General features: G+C 45.8%; 1 protein-coding gene across 1 annotated transcript; it reads left to right on the top strand.

Annotated features, from left to right (window-relative positions):
- Positions 1–9,023: 9,023 nt before the first annotated feature.
- CFAP144 (cilia and flagella associated protein 144) lies at positions 9,024–17,130 on the top strand. The gene is made up of 4 exons (XM_045895436.1): positions 9,024–9,156; positions 12,021–12,080; positions 14,030–14,133; positions 17,020–17,130. The coding sequence occupies exons 1-4, from the start codon at positions 9,024–9,026 to the stop codon at positions 17,128–17,130; spliced, it is 408 nt and encodes a 135-aa protein (XP_045751392.1).
- Positions 17,131–18,131: the final 1,001 nt, after the last annotated feature.

The following is an 18,131-nucleotide window of genomic DNA, read 5'->3' as shown; positions in this document are numbered from 1 at the left end:
TAAATCCACTTCAGATGCCAGAGACACCTTTAACAAGATCCTTTTTCTAGAGAATCTGTTTCTTTCCTCTCTTTCCCAATTAGCCAGCCTGAATGAGCTTCTACATTTATAACTGGCTTCTCCATGGAACTTGGTCTGTGACCACAGAGCAAACAGCAAGACCAGTGACACAAAGTAGAGAAGAGTGAGTGGAAAACATCTAATCTGATCTCTAGGCAAGTAAGTCCTATTGATCTTCCCTGGATTAAAGTGAGTGCAAGAATGGGTGACCCCTAAGAGCTCACACACAGAGCAGAAGGCCCCTATTATAGACATATGGGGATTCAAGATTTTTGGCCTGGTTCCTCCAAGACTCTATTTTTCTGCATCCTAGAATTGTAGAAACTTACCAGGGACTTTCTGCCTTTGAGAAATGCCTCTTGCAAGAAGATAGGGGGCTTTCCATTATGTTCTCATCAAAGCTCTGAAGGTTGAACTTCTGTACCCCAGAAAATGGCAGGTAGCTGAGCCTAGGAGGCAAGGACACATCCAGGTCCTACTCAGATGATAGCATCAGATGAACAGATGATATACTTTTTTTAAAAAACTGCTCTCCTCAAACCGATACATAGATTCAGTGGAATCGCAATCAAAATCCTAACAGAAATTTTTAGGAAACTTGACAAGCTCATTATAATTTGGGTGGACAGGCAAAAGGCCCAAGAATAGCCAAGACTCTCTTAAGAACTGGTGGGAACAATTTTCCTACCAGATAGCAGGACTTGTCACAAAAATTATAGTAACTAAGATAGTATAGCAGTAGTGCCAGCATAGACAAATAGACAAGTGGCATAGAAGGGTCCAGACACAGGTCCCCACATAGGTGGATACTTGACTTAAGACAAAAGTATCATAGCAGAACCATGGGGATGGGCTGTCTTTTCAATAAATTGGTTCTTGGTCCACTGGATACTCTGACGGAAAAAAATTAAGCTAGATTCCTAGCACATAACTACACTCAAAACTACATAACAATTCAAAACTCATAACTACACTCAGCTTCAAGTAAAACATACATCTGACTGTAAAGAGTAAAAACAAATCGTGTAGCATTGCTCTGGTCACGCATGGCTACTGAGCACTTGAGATGTGCTCTTCAGTATAAAATTTGCACTGGATTTTAAACACAGTATGAAAAAACAATGAAATATCTCAACAGCATTTATATTGAAATGTTGAAATGATAATTTAGACATATTGGATTAAATAAAACATCTTTTAAATTAACTGAATCTGTTTCTTTTTGCTCCTTTGATTAGATGCTAGAAAATTTTAAATTGTTTGTGTGGCTTGCTTCATATTTTTATTGGGCAGTACTGATTTGAAGGTAATACAGGAAAATATCGTCATGACATCAATTAGAAAAAATGTCTTCAGTGTCATTTAGAAAGCACTAATCATAAAGGGAAAAACTGATATATTTGACCACATTTAAATTTGAAGAAGATACTATAAAGTCTCTTTTAAGTTATCAAAACAATACCATTAATGGGCAAACCATACAGTGGGAAAATAAATTTGCAGGACATACAGCTCCCAAAGGGCTTATTATATCAATAATATATAAAGAGCTCCAACAAATTGATAAAGAGAAGACAAACAATACAAGAGAAAAATAGAAAAAGATTTGTAACAGGAACTTCACAAAAGAGGATATCCAAATGACCAATAAGCATACAAAAAAAGTTGGCCAACTTCATTAGTCAATAGAAAAATACAGATCAAAACCATAATGAGGGCGCCTGGGTGGCTCAGTCGGTTAAGCGACTGCCTTCGGCTCAGGTCATGATCCTGGAGTCCCAGGATCGAGTCCCGCATCGGGCTCCCTGCTTGGCGGGGAGTCTGCTTCTCCCTCTGACCCTCCTCCCTCTCATGCTCTCTGTCTCTCATTCTGTCTCAAATAAATAAATAAAATCTTTAAAAAAAAAAAAAAAAAAACCATAATGAGATGCACTCTCAAGCATATAGCCAACAAAATGTTTGTGCCTGGGCACCAAGAGACATCTACAAAAAATGTGCATACAGCATGATTTGTAATAGTCCATATTGAAACAGACCAGTGTCCATTAGTAGTAAAATGAATAAACAAAGTGTTATAGTCACAAAAGTGAACAGTACACAGGAATGAAACTACAACCACCCACAACAGCATAGATGAATTTCACAAACATAATGTTGAGCAAAAGAAGTCAAACACAAAAGCATGCATACTGTCTGATTCCATTTACATAAAGTGAAAAAAACGGGCAAAGTGATCTATGGTGTTAAGAGTCAGGATAGGGGTTACCTTTGAGGAGAAAGGGAAAGACAGGGTTTGGGTGGGGGTATGAGAGAGACCTCTTGGGGTGCTGTTAGTGTTCTAGTGTCTGCCTCTGTGATGGTTACACGTATGTTCTTGTGGTAAATCAGTATGAGCTACCCATTCTGCAGGAAAGCCCTTTTTTTGTGTATGTGTGATGTTTTGCAATAAAAAGTTTCTGTTACGATTTTTAAACATGAGTGCTTATCAAGAATCCCTAACTTGTAACTGTGAGTTCTCACTGGTTATAGTGTCAGGCAGAGGGTGCAGGGGGCTCCCACAAAGGACCCAGCAGCTCTCCCCTTTTACCTTCCCTCCCCATCTACCAAACGTAGAGACGATCATATGGTCTTTCTCTTTATTTGTTAATATGGTGAATTGATATTTCCAAATGCCAACCCAACCTTACATCTCTTGGACAAACCCCATTTGGCTATGGTATACTAATCTTTTTATATATTGCCGGATATAATTTTCTAATACTTAGTTAAGGATTTTTACATATATGTTCATGAGGGTTATTTATCTTTAGTTTTCTTTTTTGTAACCATTTGTCTGGTTTTAGAGTTGATGTAATGTTGACCTCAGAATGAGTTAGGAAATGGGGCACCTGGCTGGCTCAGTCAGCAGAGCATGTGACTCTTGATCTCAGGGTCATGAGTTCGAGCCCCCACATTGGTGGGTCTAGAGCTTACTTTTAAAAAACTTTTTTTTTAAATTAAAAAATAAAAATAACCAAAAAAAAAATGAGTTGGGAAATGTTTCTTCCACTCTTGTTTTCTGAAAGAGTTTGGGTAGGAGCGGTATCTTCTTCATTATATGTTTGACAGATTGACCAGAGAAGCCATCTGGGCCTGGAGGGTATATTGTGGGAAGTTTTTCAATTACAAATTGAATTTTAAAAAATAGATATAAAGATATGCAGATTTTCTATTTCTTCTTTTTTTTTTTCTTTTTTTGTCAGTTCTGGAAATCTATGCCTTCACAGAAGTTACCCATTTCATCTAAGTTTTCAAACTTCTTTTTTTTTTTTAAAGATTTTATTTATTTATTTGACACAGAGAGAGAGATCATAAGTGGGGGGGGAGCGGGGCAGAAGGAGAGGGAGAAGCAGGCTCCTGGCCGAGCAGGGAGCCCGACCTGGGGCTCGATCCCAGGACCCTGGGATCATGACTTGAGCTGAAGGCAGACGCTTAACCAACTGAGCCACCCAGGCACCCCTAAGTTTTCAAACTTCTACATTGCTTTTTATCCTGGCAATGGGTCACATTTCCCTACTTCTCAAACTGTCTGCTTTTCTAATAGTTTTCAGTTGAGGCTGTCCTTTGTGAATGTTACATTGTTGAGTGCTGGATTTTGTTGTCTTTCTTTAAAAGGTGTTGGAAATTTTTCCGGGAGGCCGACTGGCCACTTGTGGATCCATCTGATACTTTCCGAGCCTTGTTTTGAAGCTTCATTAAGGAAAGGCTGGAGCAACCTTTTCTCTAAGGTTCGCTTAGTCCTATTACTAAGGTGTAAAATTTGGGGGCCTCAACCAAACTCCTTCAACGAGGACTCTCTATCTTGTCTGGTCAGAACTCACCTTTCTCTCAGCCCTGTATGAATTCTGGGTGTTGCTCAGCTCACAGCTTCCCAAGTCATTCCTTCACCGAGTTTTTCCCTTCATAGTATCAGGCAAGACTCGAGGGGTTTCCATGCACATTTCTGGTGCTCTCTCGCTCTCTCTCCCACCCCTCCCTCCAATTCTCGGGGCTCCACAAATTTTCAGCCGCCTCAACCAGGAGGTATCAGCTGCTTAGCTCGGGTTCCCCGTCCATGCATATTTCAGAAAGTATCTCCAGGCAGAAATCCGGAACAACTGTAGGGCTCATCTCCTTCGTCCCCCTTCTCTCAAGGAATAACAGTCCAGCACTGCTCGATACCCAGGCCCTGCAACGAAATGTCTGCAGCAGGAGGGCAAGCCCAGAAGGAAAATCTTGTTTTATTTTTTTACTTTGTGTTTTGCCTCTCCAATCTCCTTACCCAAATAGACACTCACTCTGTACCATGCAGAATCGATCTTGAACCATATAGAGTTGGTCTGTTTGTAGTTTTAGGGAAGAGTATTATATTATAAACCTTAGGCTTTTATAGTTTTTTCAATCACCACTGTTTTAAGACCCACCCTCACTGCTGTAGCGCATCTAGTTTGTGGCTCTAAGTTCTGCACAGTGGCTCACCAGCATACAATGCTGATCTCCTTATTAGTTAAGACCTTTTGTATGATATGGATAGTTTTAATTTTTTTCTCCATAAAATTTTCATGCATCCTTTGTTAGGTTAATTCTTAGATAGGTGTTTGTTGTTAACGTGAATGGTATTTTCTATTACATTTTTCTAGTTGATTTCCCTGTTAGCTGAGTCTCAGCAACTGCTCCAATTGAGAGGTAACGCAGATTTCAAGAAAAATCTGCAACCCCAGACACTGGCTGAGAAGCTGGAGGACCAGGCCATCATGTTTTTCAACTCTACGGTTTTTTCAATACAGAGTCTCAGAGTTTAGAAGCATACTGATGACCTGGAATGTCCCCCAGGTAAGCAGAAGCTAGCCCCAGAGAGTCACTGGGTTGGCCTCTCCTGGGCTGGGCTGTGATGCTCAAAACCCATGTGAGGGCACCTGGGAAACATAATAATGTGGGGCTGGAGTGGAGAGAAGATGAAGCTGCAGTGACACCCACCTCCCTTCCTTCTGAGCCTCCTCCTAACCCTAGACCTGTATGGAGGGAGGGTTGCTGGACCACTGGGCCCAGGCTGAAGAAAGGTCAGTTAGGGGACCAACACAGCCTTTGCTAGTTGTCCCAGAGCTAACAAGGTGGCTCCTAAGCAGAATGATGGTTCATTTCTATTTAGGTTTAGGAAGACAGTGAAGACTTCAGAGGCTGTTTGAGCCTTGCTAGAGAAAGGGACCCAGGTATGGCTCACAATAAGTAACAAAGGTGCTTCTCTAGCTCAGTCCTGGCGTGATAAAATCTGTTTGCGTTTCTGAGTCATGTAAGGGTTTATGTAATGATGTAAGCAGGAGAAAATCACAGTACTAACTGAGCGGACATCCAATCAGCCAGCAAACATTTACCAAACACCCATATCTGTCCATACTATGCCAGGTACTGGTCATGCAGAGATGGACCCGATATATTTCTTGTTCTCAAGTAACTTACATATAAACAAAGAATTTTAGTAAAGTATTCCAGTAACTATAGATTTGGAGTAGAGCACGCCGCAGAGAAAAGTCAGACTAGAGGCTATAGAGTCCAGCAGCTTTTTGAAAGAAGCTCACGTGTACGTGAGCTCCTTATAAATGGGTGTTCCCCAGACAGACACAGGGAAAAGAGCCTTCCAGGCCAAGGAGAAGGAGCAGTAGGAGCTAAAACAAGGAAGCATTAAGTAGCTAGCTGGGTTCAGGCCTATCCCAAACCTACCCACATCCTCGACTATGCTGTGTCCTGAATGAATGAACAGATAGATGAATCAATGAAGTACTTAGTGGAAAAAAGCATGGGCTTTGGGGTCAAACTGTATTATATGAGGTATCCAGAGTGGTCAAATTCATAGAGAAGGTAAACCGGTAGTTGCCAGAGACTATGGGGGAGGAGGGCCATGGGAAGTTGTTTAATGAATATCAAAAAATTCGGGAAATTGGTTTCACACAATGTGAATATACTGAACACTACTGAATTGTATCCTTAAAAATGCTTCTAATGGTAAATTTTATGCTGTGTGTATTTTACCAAAGTCCCCAAGTTACTTATATTAGGAAAGGGGTTCTTCTGTCTATATTATCCCACGGATGATAAGGGCCAGAATAACTTGTCAGATTTGAAACCTCCTCTGTTTTATGAGACGGACATTGAGAGTTTCGATTCTAGTCATCTGCTTTAAAATAGGAGAGGTTTCACTATCTCCAATGCTATTCAACATAGTACTAGAAGTCCCAGCCACAGCAATCAGACAACAAAAAGAAATGAAAGGCATCCAAATCGGCAAAGAAGAAGTCAAACTCTCACTCTTTGAAGATGATATGATACTTTATGTGGAAAACCCAAAAGACTCCACCCCTAAACTGCTAGAACTCATACAGGAATTCAGTCAAGTGGCAGGATATGAAATCAATGCACAGAATTCAGTGGCATTTCTATACACCAACAACAAGACAGAAGAAAGTGAAATTAAGGAGTCGATCCCATTTACAATTGCACCCAAAACCATAAGATACCTAGGAATAAATCTAACCAAAGAGGCAAAGAATCTATACTCAGAAAACTATAGAATACTCATGAAAGAAATTGAGAAAGACACAAAGAAATGGAAAAACGGTCCATGCTCATGGACTGGAAGAAAAAATACTGTGAAGATGTCAATGTTACCTAGAGCAATCTACACATTTAATGCAATCCCTATTAAAATACCATCCACTTTTTTCAAAGAAATGGAACAAATCATCCTAAAATTTGTATGGAACCAGAAAAGACCCCGAATAGCCAGAGGAATGTTGAAAAAGAAAAGCAAAGCTGGTGGCATCACAATTCCAGACTTCAAGTTCTATTACAAAGCTATAATCATCAAGACCGTATGGTACTGGCACAAAAACAGACACATAGATCAATGGAACAGAATAGAGAGCCCAGAAATGGACCCTCAACTCTATGGTCAACTAATCTTCGACAAAGCAGGAAAGAATGTCCAATGGAAAAAAGACAGTCTCTTCAACAAACGGTGTTGGGAAAATTGGACAGTCACATGCAGAAGAATGAAACTGGGCCATTTCCTTACACCACCCACAAAAAGAGACTCAAAATGGATGAAAGACCTAAATGTGAGACAGGAGTTTCATCAAAATCCTAGAGGAGAACACAGGCAGCAACCTCTTCGACCTCAGCCGCAGCAACTTCTTCCTAGAAACATCGCCAAAGGCAAGGGAAGCAAGGGCAAAAATGAACTCTTGGGACCTCATCAAGATAAAAAGCTTTTGCACAGCAAAGGAAACAGTCAACAAAACCAAAAGACAACCAACAGAATGGGAGAAGATATTTGCAAATGACATATCAGATAAAGAGCTAGTATCCAAAATGTATAAAGAACTTATCAAACTCAACATCCAAAGAAAAATAATCCAATCAAGAAATGGGCAGAAGACATGAACAGATATTTTTCCAAAGAAGACCTCCAAATGGCCAACAGACACATGAAAAAGTGCTCAACATCCCTCTGCATCAGGAAAATCCAAATCAAAACCTTAATGAGATACCACCTCACACCAGTCAGAATGGCTAAAATTAACAAGTCAGGAAATGACAGATGTTGGTGAGGATGCGGAGAAAGGGGAACCCTCCTACACTGTTGGTGGGAATGCAAGCTGGTGTAGCCACTCTGGAAAACAGTATGGAGGTTCCTCAAAAAGTTGAAAATAGAGCTACTCTATGACCCAGCAATTGCACTAATGGATATTTATCCCAAAGATACAAATGTAGTGATCCGAAGGGGTAGGTGCACCCCAATGTTTATAGCAGCAATGTCCACAATAGCCAAACTATGGAAAGAGCCAAGATGTCCATTAACAGATGAATGGATAAAGAAGAGGTGGTATATATATACAGTGGAATATTATGCAGCCATCAAAAAACCCCAAAATCTTGCCATTTGCAACAAAGTGGACAGAACTAGAGGGTATTATGCTAAGCGAAATAAGTCAATCAGAGAAAGACATGTATCATATGATCTCACTGATATGAGGAATTCTTAATCTCAGGAAAGAAACTGAGGGTTGTTGGAGTGGGAGCGGGTGGGAGGGATGGGGTGGCTGGGTGATAGACATTGGGGAGGGTATGTGCTATGGTGAATGCTGTGAATTGTGTAAGACCGATGAATCACAGACCTGTACCTCTGAAACAAATAATACATTATATGTAAAAAAAAAAAAAAGTAAGAAGGAAAAAAATGAAGGAGGGGTGGAAAGTGGAGGGGGAGACGAACCATGAGAGACTATGGACTCTGAGAAACAAACTGAGGGTTCTAGAGGGGAGGGGGGTGGGAGGATGGGTTAGCCTGGTGGTGGGTATTGAGGAGGGCACGTTCTGCATGGAGCACTGGGTGCTATACGCAAACAATGAATCATGGAACACTACATCAAAAGCTAATGATGTAATGTATGGGGATTAACATAACATAATAAAATAAAATTAAAAAAAATAATAATTTAAAAAAAGATGAAATCAGAGGGAGAGATGAAAAATAAAATAAAATAAAATGGGAGAGGTTTCTGACTCCTTCCCAAATCTTTCTTAGGAAATGACTGTCCAAGGTGAGGTCCAATCCAGTCCATTACCTCCTGGGTCCGCTGCTGGACGTGTGCCCTCTCCTGGCCGTATGCAGGGGCCATCCCAGTAAGGAGGATCGTGAGGCTGGGGAAGGTGAGTCGTCGGGCTTCGGAAGGAAGCGGGGTAAGAACTAAGGTTCTGGAAGTGGGGGTGGGAGGGGCGGCCCGGAGGGAGTCGAAGGGAGGCTGTAATCCGGGACGCTGTTGCCGGGAGACAGCGTGGGACGCCGTTGCCTGGAGACGGCGCTCCGCCCTGTCCGCCCCGCCCCCAACCGGGCCAGGGTCCGGAGGGCAGTGAGAAGGAGCAGGACCGCACCGGGCACCGCCGAAGCCATGGCCGGACGCCAAAAGGAGAAGGTGATCCCGGATGAGGTCCATCAGAACCAGATCCTGCGGGAATTATACGTCAAAGAGCTTCGAACCCAGAAGCTCTACACACAGTATCACGTGAATCCCCTCCGCAAGGGTGAGGGGCGCCCCGGGGCGGAGGTAGGGGACAGGGTGGGCGCCCCCCGGGAAGGGGGGGCCGTGGGGGTGCGGGGCGGGGATGCGGGGCGGAGCACAGTAGGAGCCTTCTCTGACCTCGCCCCCCTCCCTAGGTTTTGGGACTCTGACTCGGCGGGCGGTGCGGAAGGTCTCGCTCCGCATCCCATCAAATACTTTAATATATTAAAATGCACACATATCGCGATTAAATAGTATTTTTGTCAAAAGTTTGAAAGGCTTTTTAAAATTCTGCTTTCGAAATAATTATATTTTGTAGGGTTTTGTGTTTCGTTTTGCTGTTTGTGTTTTGGTTTGTTGTTAATAAGCTAGTTGTGTTTGTTAATAAGCTAGTTGTTTGTTTGTTTTTCCAGGCTTCTCATATTGTCTTAGATGTTTGGGAAGTTCAGGGGTGGTGGACTCAGGGTTCATAGTGCCCCCCTGATAAAACGGCCCTGCCCCCACTCCTCACCTGGCACATTCCTTGGGCAGTTGCATCTGGTCCTGTAGCATGAGCTGCCCCTGAAGGCCACCGGGTCTCAAATCACCGGCCCCAGACCCACACCCCAACCACCACCCAGCTCTCTTCCCCTAGACAACACATGGATACCTTAAATTCACCAGTTGGAAAACTGGGGGCATCTTGCACCTCTCCCCCACCGGCTGCTATTCCAGAGTATCTTGTTTGAGCAGAAGGTACTGCAATTTTTTTCTCTCCCAAGTTAGAAGCCTAGAAGTCATCCTCAGTCTCTGCCTCATTGCACGTGTCGAAGTGGTCACAGTCCTGGTTATTCCTTAACATTTCTCTCACCTGACCCTTCCAGTGATGTGGCCTCAGTGAGAGGCTATGGTGCATGTGGAAGCATCTCCACCTCTCCTCACTTACTTCCCCCCCCACCCCAAATAGGGCCTGAGTCCACCTCTCTCTCCAGCATCCCTGCCAAGCCTCAGCAGGGCCCTCCTCACTTCAGTTTGCACTGATCTGATGGGCTCCTAACTACCCTCTTCCTCCAAGCCCACTCTCCCCTACACCACTGCTGGCTGGAGCTATGCTAAAAGTGAGTTCGATCTCCCCAGTCCCTCTGTAACCCTCGGTGGCCCACAGCTTCTGAACTGAGGTTTAACCTGCTCAGTGCATAAGACCCCCGTGGATCGGGCTCTGCCGCCCACCTGGCCTCATAGGGACTCCCCTCTCCAGCCACACACTGCTCCTTTAATAAATATTTTAGTGCCTACTCTGCGCCAGCCACGAGCTCCCTTCTCTCCCACCATGTCTAAATAAATGGATTTCCTAAATATATCGCACCTTTCCCCATCTTGTTACCTTCATAATCATTGTTTCTTCTTCCAGAACTTCTCTCCCAACTTCTGGGCCTAATTAACTATAGTCCACTGCAGCTCAGCTCTGTAGAGAAAATGTAATGTCCCTTTCTAGATAAAAATTGTATATATTTAAGATGTACAACATGATGTTTTGATATACATATACAGTGACATGCTTACAACAGTCAAGCTAAGTAGCATACCCATCTCACAGAGTTACCCTGTGTGTATGTGTGTGCTTGTGTGTGTGTGGGGTGGGGGGTGGTGAGAGCACAGAAAATGTAATGTCTTCATTTTGCTCATAACTAACCTGGTTTTCCTCTGGAGCTCCCAACCAATTTCAGGAAAACAAATTAAAGGTCAATTCTGTTTAAACTTGGTCCATTACCACAATTTAAATAATCCCTTCAGGCAACGTTCAGGCTTTCTAGGTCTCCCAGCTCATGTCCCTTGGGCACATGATTAGTGTGATCCATTGGGGTAAAGTGAGGAAGTATTAGAATTAGAACTCGTATTTCTGCTAGAATTTGAATTTATGTTTACTTTTAGGTATAAAGAAAGAAATTATACTACTCATAGTACATATAAATACACATGTACTAGGTGTGTGCTCAGTTTTTTACTGGTAGGAGTCTGAGGTAAAAAATCACTTTGGAGACCACTGGTTCCTTCTGGCCTCTGCTCATTTCCTACTAGCCTCCACCTAGCTCACTTCACGGAATTACTCTGGCCTTCTCGATGTTTCTCAAACCCACCAAGCTCATTCTTGGATTCCCTTACTTTATTTGGAGCTCTGCTCACACAGCACATTCCCTCACTTTATTTGGAACTCTGCTCTAATGCCCTTATAGGGACCTGTCACCCCCACTCCCACCCCACCATCAACTCTCTACCGATGTAACATGCTTTATTGTTCTACAGCTCACTTACTTTTGCCCAAGTATTTATTCGTTTATTGTCTGTCACCACAAATAGAAGCTCAGGGAGTACAGGAACCTCCTCTGTTTACAGCCCTGTCTCCTGGGCATCAGTAATTATGAGTTGAATGGATGTCTGTGGATTCTGCCCCTCTGTTATCACATAGCCTTCAGGGGATATATCACCATGTGTCTAACCTTGTTTGGCTGCCTGGTCTGTCTGCATCCTTGTAGACCAGCTGTTTGAGAGAACATTCTGCAACAATGAAATGTTTTGTATCTGTGCTGTCCAAAATGGGGGCCATTAGCCCCATGTGGCCACTGAGCACTTGAAATGTGGCTAGTGTGCCTATGGAATGGATTTCTAAGTGTATTTAATTTTAACTATTCAAATTCAAGTAGCCACATGTGGCTGGTGGTGACTGTCCTGGACAGTGCCACTCTGGATTGTGAGGTCCTTGAGAGCCTTATTCCCAACTGCCCAGCACAATACCTGACATGTGGCAGACACTCAGAAAATGCTCAGCAGGTGTCTGGCTAGGGTAAGTCTTCAAGAGGGTGGGGCGTTAATGTTTTAACGTGAACCTATGATGCTGTTTTTCTCTAGTTCACACAATCACCAGAAAGCCCATGTCTTGGCACGATAACCTAGAGGAACCCGCAGATGGTAAGTCCCAGGCTTTGTGAACACCACTGAGAGAGAGCACTGATAAGCAGGGGGCTGGAGAGAGCTGTCAGGGTAGTGTTACCTTGGGGCAACACTTTGATCATCTGAAAACTGGACTCACACTCGTGAAGCTCACAGGAGACTGACATATCCAACCATACGGCCAATTCATTGACTGTCAAGCCAAGAAAGGTACCCCTAATGGCCTTAACAGTGCATTCATATTCATTCATCAAACATTTTGCTGTTATAAGCAGAGGCTCTGAAGTCATTTTAATGGAGTTCGAATCCTGGTTCTACCACTCATTAACCGTGTGACTTCAGGCAAGTTTTAACCTCCCTGAGCCTATCTCTCACGTTGTTGTGAGGATTAAACAAAATAAAGCAGGTACTCAGAGTATAGAACAGTATCATACATGGTGAAATGCTATTACTTTCATTATTACATGAGACAGTCACTCTGATGGGGCGGGGAGGTGGGGGAGGTGCAGACCTCATACAGCAGTGAAGGAGACAGACGAGTAAATAGAGGGTAAAATTGGGATGGCAACAACAGAGAAAACAGGTGCCCTAGAGAGGCCGTGGAGTTCTGGGAAGTCTTCTTGGAGGAGGTGATAACAGGCTGAGGTGGAGTAGGTCAAGTACAGAAGACCAGAAGGACATTCTGAGTTATGTGGAAAGGCACAGAAATGAGAGACAGCAGTATGGCCCAGGAAGGCGGGTAGTGGGGATGGCTCTGGTATCCAAGTGGGTGAGCCACGCTCAGGACCGATGGAAGAGAGGTATTTGATGGAAGCCCTACCCTTCCTGGAAAGCTCGCCTCCCTCCCCCCTTTAGAGTAGAATTTGATGGAGGAAAGATGTAAGGTTTATATAGGACGACAGGGTAGGAGGGTGGGGTGGGCAGGAGGCGGGAGGATCTCAGAGCGTAGCGGAGACAGACAAGTGGATAGACTTATAGAGCATCGTCAGAGGAAGTAAGGATGTTATCTGTGGTGAGGCGACCAGCCCAGCTGGAGGAAAGGAGAGGAGCTGGGGCCTTGCAGTGATGAGGAGAGTAATAGGCAGCGAGGGACCTGAAAGCGAGCCAGGAGTGTATTGCTAACTGCTTATATTATGGATAAGCTCAGCCCGGGGCCAGGTCCTTCATTCTCAGTCATCTTGCTGAGGTGGATATTGTCACTTGGCAACTCTGGATATCTCCCCATTTTTCAGATGAGCAGAGTGAGGCCCAAAGAAGTTAAACTACCCGTCAGGCTAGTAGCAGAAGGGCCAGAAATGTCTGACTAGGAAGCCCAGGTTCTTCCCGTTGTCAAACTGCCTCTCTCACATTGAGACATGATAGGGTGGAAATTTAAAATGAAACCTTTGGAAGTCCTCAGACTATGCAGTTACAGAGAGGCGTGGGGTTGGCAGCCATACCTGTAGCAGTACGGAGGATCTGGCCTTCTGACAGCCCTCCTCCTCACTCCGCCGCAGCCACGTTGGCCCAGCTTGCTCGTGCCTCAGGGCCTTTGTTCTTGCTGCCTGTACTGTGCTTTTCCTCTGCCTCGGTCTCAGGGCTGGCTCCTGCTTGACATCCAGATTCTGGTCTCAGGTAGCCACCCCTGCCTCTTTGTGCCCCTTTGCGTCCTCCTCCTTCACAACTGGCATTGCTGTCGGATTTGTTTGTCCCCTTGGGTATGGTGCCCGCCGTCACCCCACCTAGACCACAAGCTCCAGGAGAGCAGGGACCATGTCCGTCACACGCTGTTCTCCCTCTGGGGTCCGGAAGAACGCCTGGCACAGTTTGTGCTCAACCAGTATTTATTGAAAGATGAGGGTTGCAAGGCCTTGGCAGGCCCCCGAGGCCCAGGGCTGTGTCTCTGAGGCAGGCTGTGGCCTGAGTAAGGGGCACAGGAGCTGTTGGTCCAAGCCTGCCTCTTTCATAACTCATGCGTCATCTCCCAGCCAGGTTTCTAAATCTTATCCACCATGCTGCTCATGGGCCAAGGAAGAAATACACAGAGACACAGACTGAAAGCCAGGAAATCGGATGGGACTCAGAGCCCTTGGTAAGTGTGGCTCCTTTTACTTAGGAAGCACAGAGGAAACAGAGTGTGTGGTTAAGAGAACAGGGTATGAGGCCCGACTGCCTGGGTCTGAGCGCTGGCTGCCACTTATAAGCTGTGTGACCCTGGGTAAGTCACTGAGCTCTTCTGTGACTCTGTTTCCTCAGTGTAACATGGAGATAGTCCAGATATTACAGAATGAGGTGGTGTTTGTAAGGTGCTTCAAAGAGTGCCTAACACATAGCAGACGCTGTGTAGGTGTGGACCAAACAAAGCCCGCTGGTGACTGCCTGCCTGAGTTTGCTCTGCCAGTTACTAGGAGGGTGGTCTTGGGCACGTCACGTAGCCTCACAGAGTTCCATCCCCTTATCTGTAAAATGGGAACGCTGGTAACAACACGCCCTTCATTGGACTGGAAACGTACCAGTAGCTGCGAGGAGCCTGGGAAATGTGATCATCAGCACGTTATCACCCCCCAATGAGATAGGCTTCTGGTAGGAAGACAATTTGAAGGACTTCCTGCCACATTTGTCTTTTAACTTGCCCACGTCTTTTATCACATAGACTGTTTTAGTTTTTGAGTCAGATGTGCCAGCCTATTATATCACGGTTTCTGGGGTTTGTGCCTTGCTTAGGAAAACCTTCGATATCCAGAGTTGCCAAGTGACTAGCTTTCCTTTTAGATTTTTCTCCAAGTTGTCGTATCTTCTTAACACTTGGCTTTTAGTCCATCTGTGTATTTGGCACCTGATGTGAAGCTGGAGACGCTCTTCCTCAGCTATATCAGAACTTCCTGCATTCCCTCAAAGGCACCAAGGTCTTGCATGCCCTGTGTCCTTATGTAGACTTCTCCTGCAGCCTGCCTCCTGACCCTAGCCTATACTCCTTGGGGGGGGGGGTCCTCCTCGTCCTTCAGGACTGCTCAGGAGTCACCTCTTTATAAAGCCCCAGGAAGGGACATGCGCCCCGCACTCCCCACCAGGCAGAGCTGGGCACCTTCCCAGTGTGCTCCTGGAGCACCGCATGCCTCGGCTCCCACACCATTCAGCTCAGTTCCGTGGATCAATGTCACGTGGTGGCTCTGGAGCCAGTCAGCCGAGTTCAAATCCCGGCTCCACCACCTTCTGGCTGTGGGACCTGAACCTCTCAACAACCATTTACCCACCTTAAAATGGGAACAATAATGCTGACACTTGAAGGTGTGTTGTGGGGATTAACTGAGACAATGTGTCTAAACTGCTTAGGGCAGTGCCCAGCACATAGTAGGTGCTCAATAAATGTGGACTACTGTGATGTAAGTGAGGAGGAATAGGAAAGGGAGCTCGTAGCCCAACCAGGGAGCAAGCACCTGCTTCTCCTGGCCCCTTGTCTTGATCCCAGTTGTCCTTCTCTACTGAGCGTGCACCCTTCCCAAGAACTGCCCACATCCTGTAGTTCTTACCTTTCTACTGCGGGGCCTGGCCTTCTCACCCATTTATACAGCTCTAGGCTGGGGCATGGGGCTCTGCCGCAGGGCTACTGCAGGGAGATTGGAGTAAATAGCTCGTCATAAGGAGGGAGGGAGGGAGGGAGGGAGGGAGGCTCAGAAAAAAGCTGCTCCTTTACAACAGCTCCTCTTCAGATGTGAGGCCTCTCCCTGGAGAGCGGAGACTGGGAGACTGGGACACAGGAAGTGGGTCCAGCGGGCGCACCCCACCCTCACAGGGTGACTGAGTCTAAAAAGAGCAATGCTCCAAGGGACAGAGGAGGAGGATGGGTGGGGGACTGACTTACAGTGAATAAGGGTGGGGCTGGAGGGTTGTGAAGGGAAAGATAAATTACCCGAATTAGATAATTAAGCAACTTCAAAAAATATTACAAAGCGCAAATAATTTAACTCACTATTCTTCATTTTCTTAAAGAGGAAAGGCCTGGCTCCCGTGGGTACAGAGTGTGCATGTGGAAATGCATCTGTGACCAGCGTATCTCATGGCAGGCTCAGATGGCCATAACAGGAAGGGCCAGTGAGGGTGCCCTGGCCACCCTGCCCTGCTCCAACCCTCCTAGGCCTTGCAGATGAGGGACAGTGTGTGCCAGCGGATCAGCCATCACTGTGGAGTTGCAAAGCGTCTACGAATACGCCAAGCCTGTTCATCGTCACAAATGTAGGGACAGTGCCGTCAGATGGCGCTGGTGGCAGAGTAAGAAAGTATACCCCCCAAAGTTAGATCCAGGTGTTATGCAACCATAACAGTTAATTAAGCCGGAGGTTCAGAGTGATATGATTGGGGGCAAAAGAGGCTTGATCAGCCCGAATTTAACTCAGGGCTCCCTGCCCCCTAGCAGAACCTCACCCTGGACAAGCAGACAACCCCAATCCCAATATTGGGACACGGGGGAAGCCACACTCAAATACCTCTCAGCTTCTGCTCTCCTAGTAACATCTGCTGAAGATGTATCCTTTAATTGCATAAGTTCATCTTAGAGCTTCTATACAATTTATGTCAGAGTGTTTGCCCTTAGTTCTCTGTGTAACCACATCAACAGCATCCATTCTTTCATTCCACAAATGTGTCCTGAACCCCTAGGGTGTGCTGGATACTGTTCTAGGTGTTCGAGATAAGCAGCGACTGAAACACAGAACCGCCGCCGTCCTGGAGCTTCCATTCCATGCGGACCAAGAGTCCAGAGGTGTGGCCTCCAAGGCAGGTGTGGGAAAGGGAAGTGCAGCAACTCTGCCTAGGTTACAACTATTTTGATGTAAATACTGTCATTTCCATTTCCCAAACGAGGTTGTGCAAGGAGACACACTGGAGGCCACACATTCGAGCCCAGGTCCATCCGATGTCGAACCCAGGTCGTCCCACCTCCGCTGAGGCTTCCTTCTGATGCCTGCGTTCTCCTCTCTAGGTCAACCCGGAACGTGATGACCGCAGGCTGAACCACTTCAGGGTCTACAATGATATCACGCTGTACAAGGCTAAAATGTGGAGCTTGGGAGAAGATGATCGCCACAAGTAGTCTTCTAGCGCGGATGGCGGCCCTGTCTTTAATACCCAACGTGTGTGCTGCTCGGATGAATAAAAATTACTTTCAAGCCTCGGTCTGACTCTTCCTAGCTGAGTCTCACATTTCTCCTTTCTGCCCACATCCACTGCTTCAAATCCTTGATCTTATAAACTAGTGGCAGAATTTCAGGTTAAGATGCATACAATATTCCCTCTGCCTCCCCAGACCCCAATAAAGGACAATAAAGAGACAAAAACCTATGAGCGCACAACAGAGAGAATGGGAGAGGAACATCAGCATCCAAGAAGACTGAAGACATATTTCAAAGATGGAAAGTTGATGGAGGAAGGTGAGGAAACCACGGATAGGACACACTGAATGGGACACCTCGGAACACAGAGCCCTGGAGAGAGGTTCAGGACTTGGAGAGAGGGGGCTGTGAAGCAGGGAACCGAAAATGGACATTGGGAGGGAGATCCTCTCCCCACACACCAGCCAGGCATGGAGCATCTTCCACACTGGAGGTCTACTCCTAGAGAAACGGGGAAAGCCCAGGGCTCAGGGCCAGTGCATAAAACACAGGGTAGGAGTGAGGTGTGAGGCTACAAGCAATGAAAATCTGTCAAAGGAAGGCTGAACTCCTAGCCCACCCGTACATTGCGTTTCTACCCTGGGACCGAAGCTGGCAGGTTCCTCTCTGGAAAAATGAAATGGCTCTAAAGAAAAGGCCCCCACCTCCCCCAGCCCCGTGTAGTACCATTGGGAGGTCCCGTAGAGAAAGAGGCATGGAACTCAGGGCTGGTGAGCGCATAGAGGTGCTGGGAGAGGGGAGAGCCCCAGAGCACCCGGGAGCCCTGTGCCCACCCACACCTTGCTCCGCGTAGCTCTTGCATTGGGCTGTTGTGAGTTATGCCTGAGAGGGTGAAGTCATAGAGTGCTGTGATCACTCCTGCTTTTGGAACCTGACACGATCGAATGGAAGTCTGCAAATCTGAGTGACCTTGCCCCGGGAG

The sequence above is a fragment of the Mirounga angustirostris genome, unplaced genomic scaffold, assembly GCF_029215605.1.
Source record: "Mirounga angustirostris isolate CCGP_5_RB_7025 unplaced genomic scaffold, mMirAng1.0.hap1 SCAF_4, whole genome shotgun sequence".
NCBI lineage: Eukaryota > Metazoa > Chordata > Mammalia > Carnivora > Phocidae > Mirounga > Mirounga angustirostris.
The sequence above is the reverse complement of the archived record's forward strand: the minus strand, read 5'-3'. Positions and strand labels throughout refer to the sequence as shown.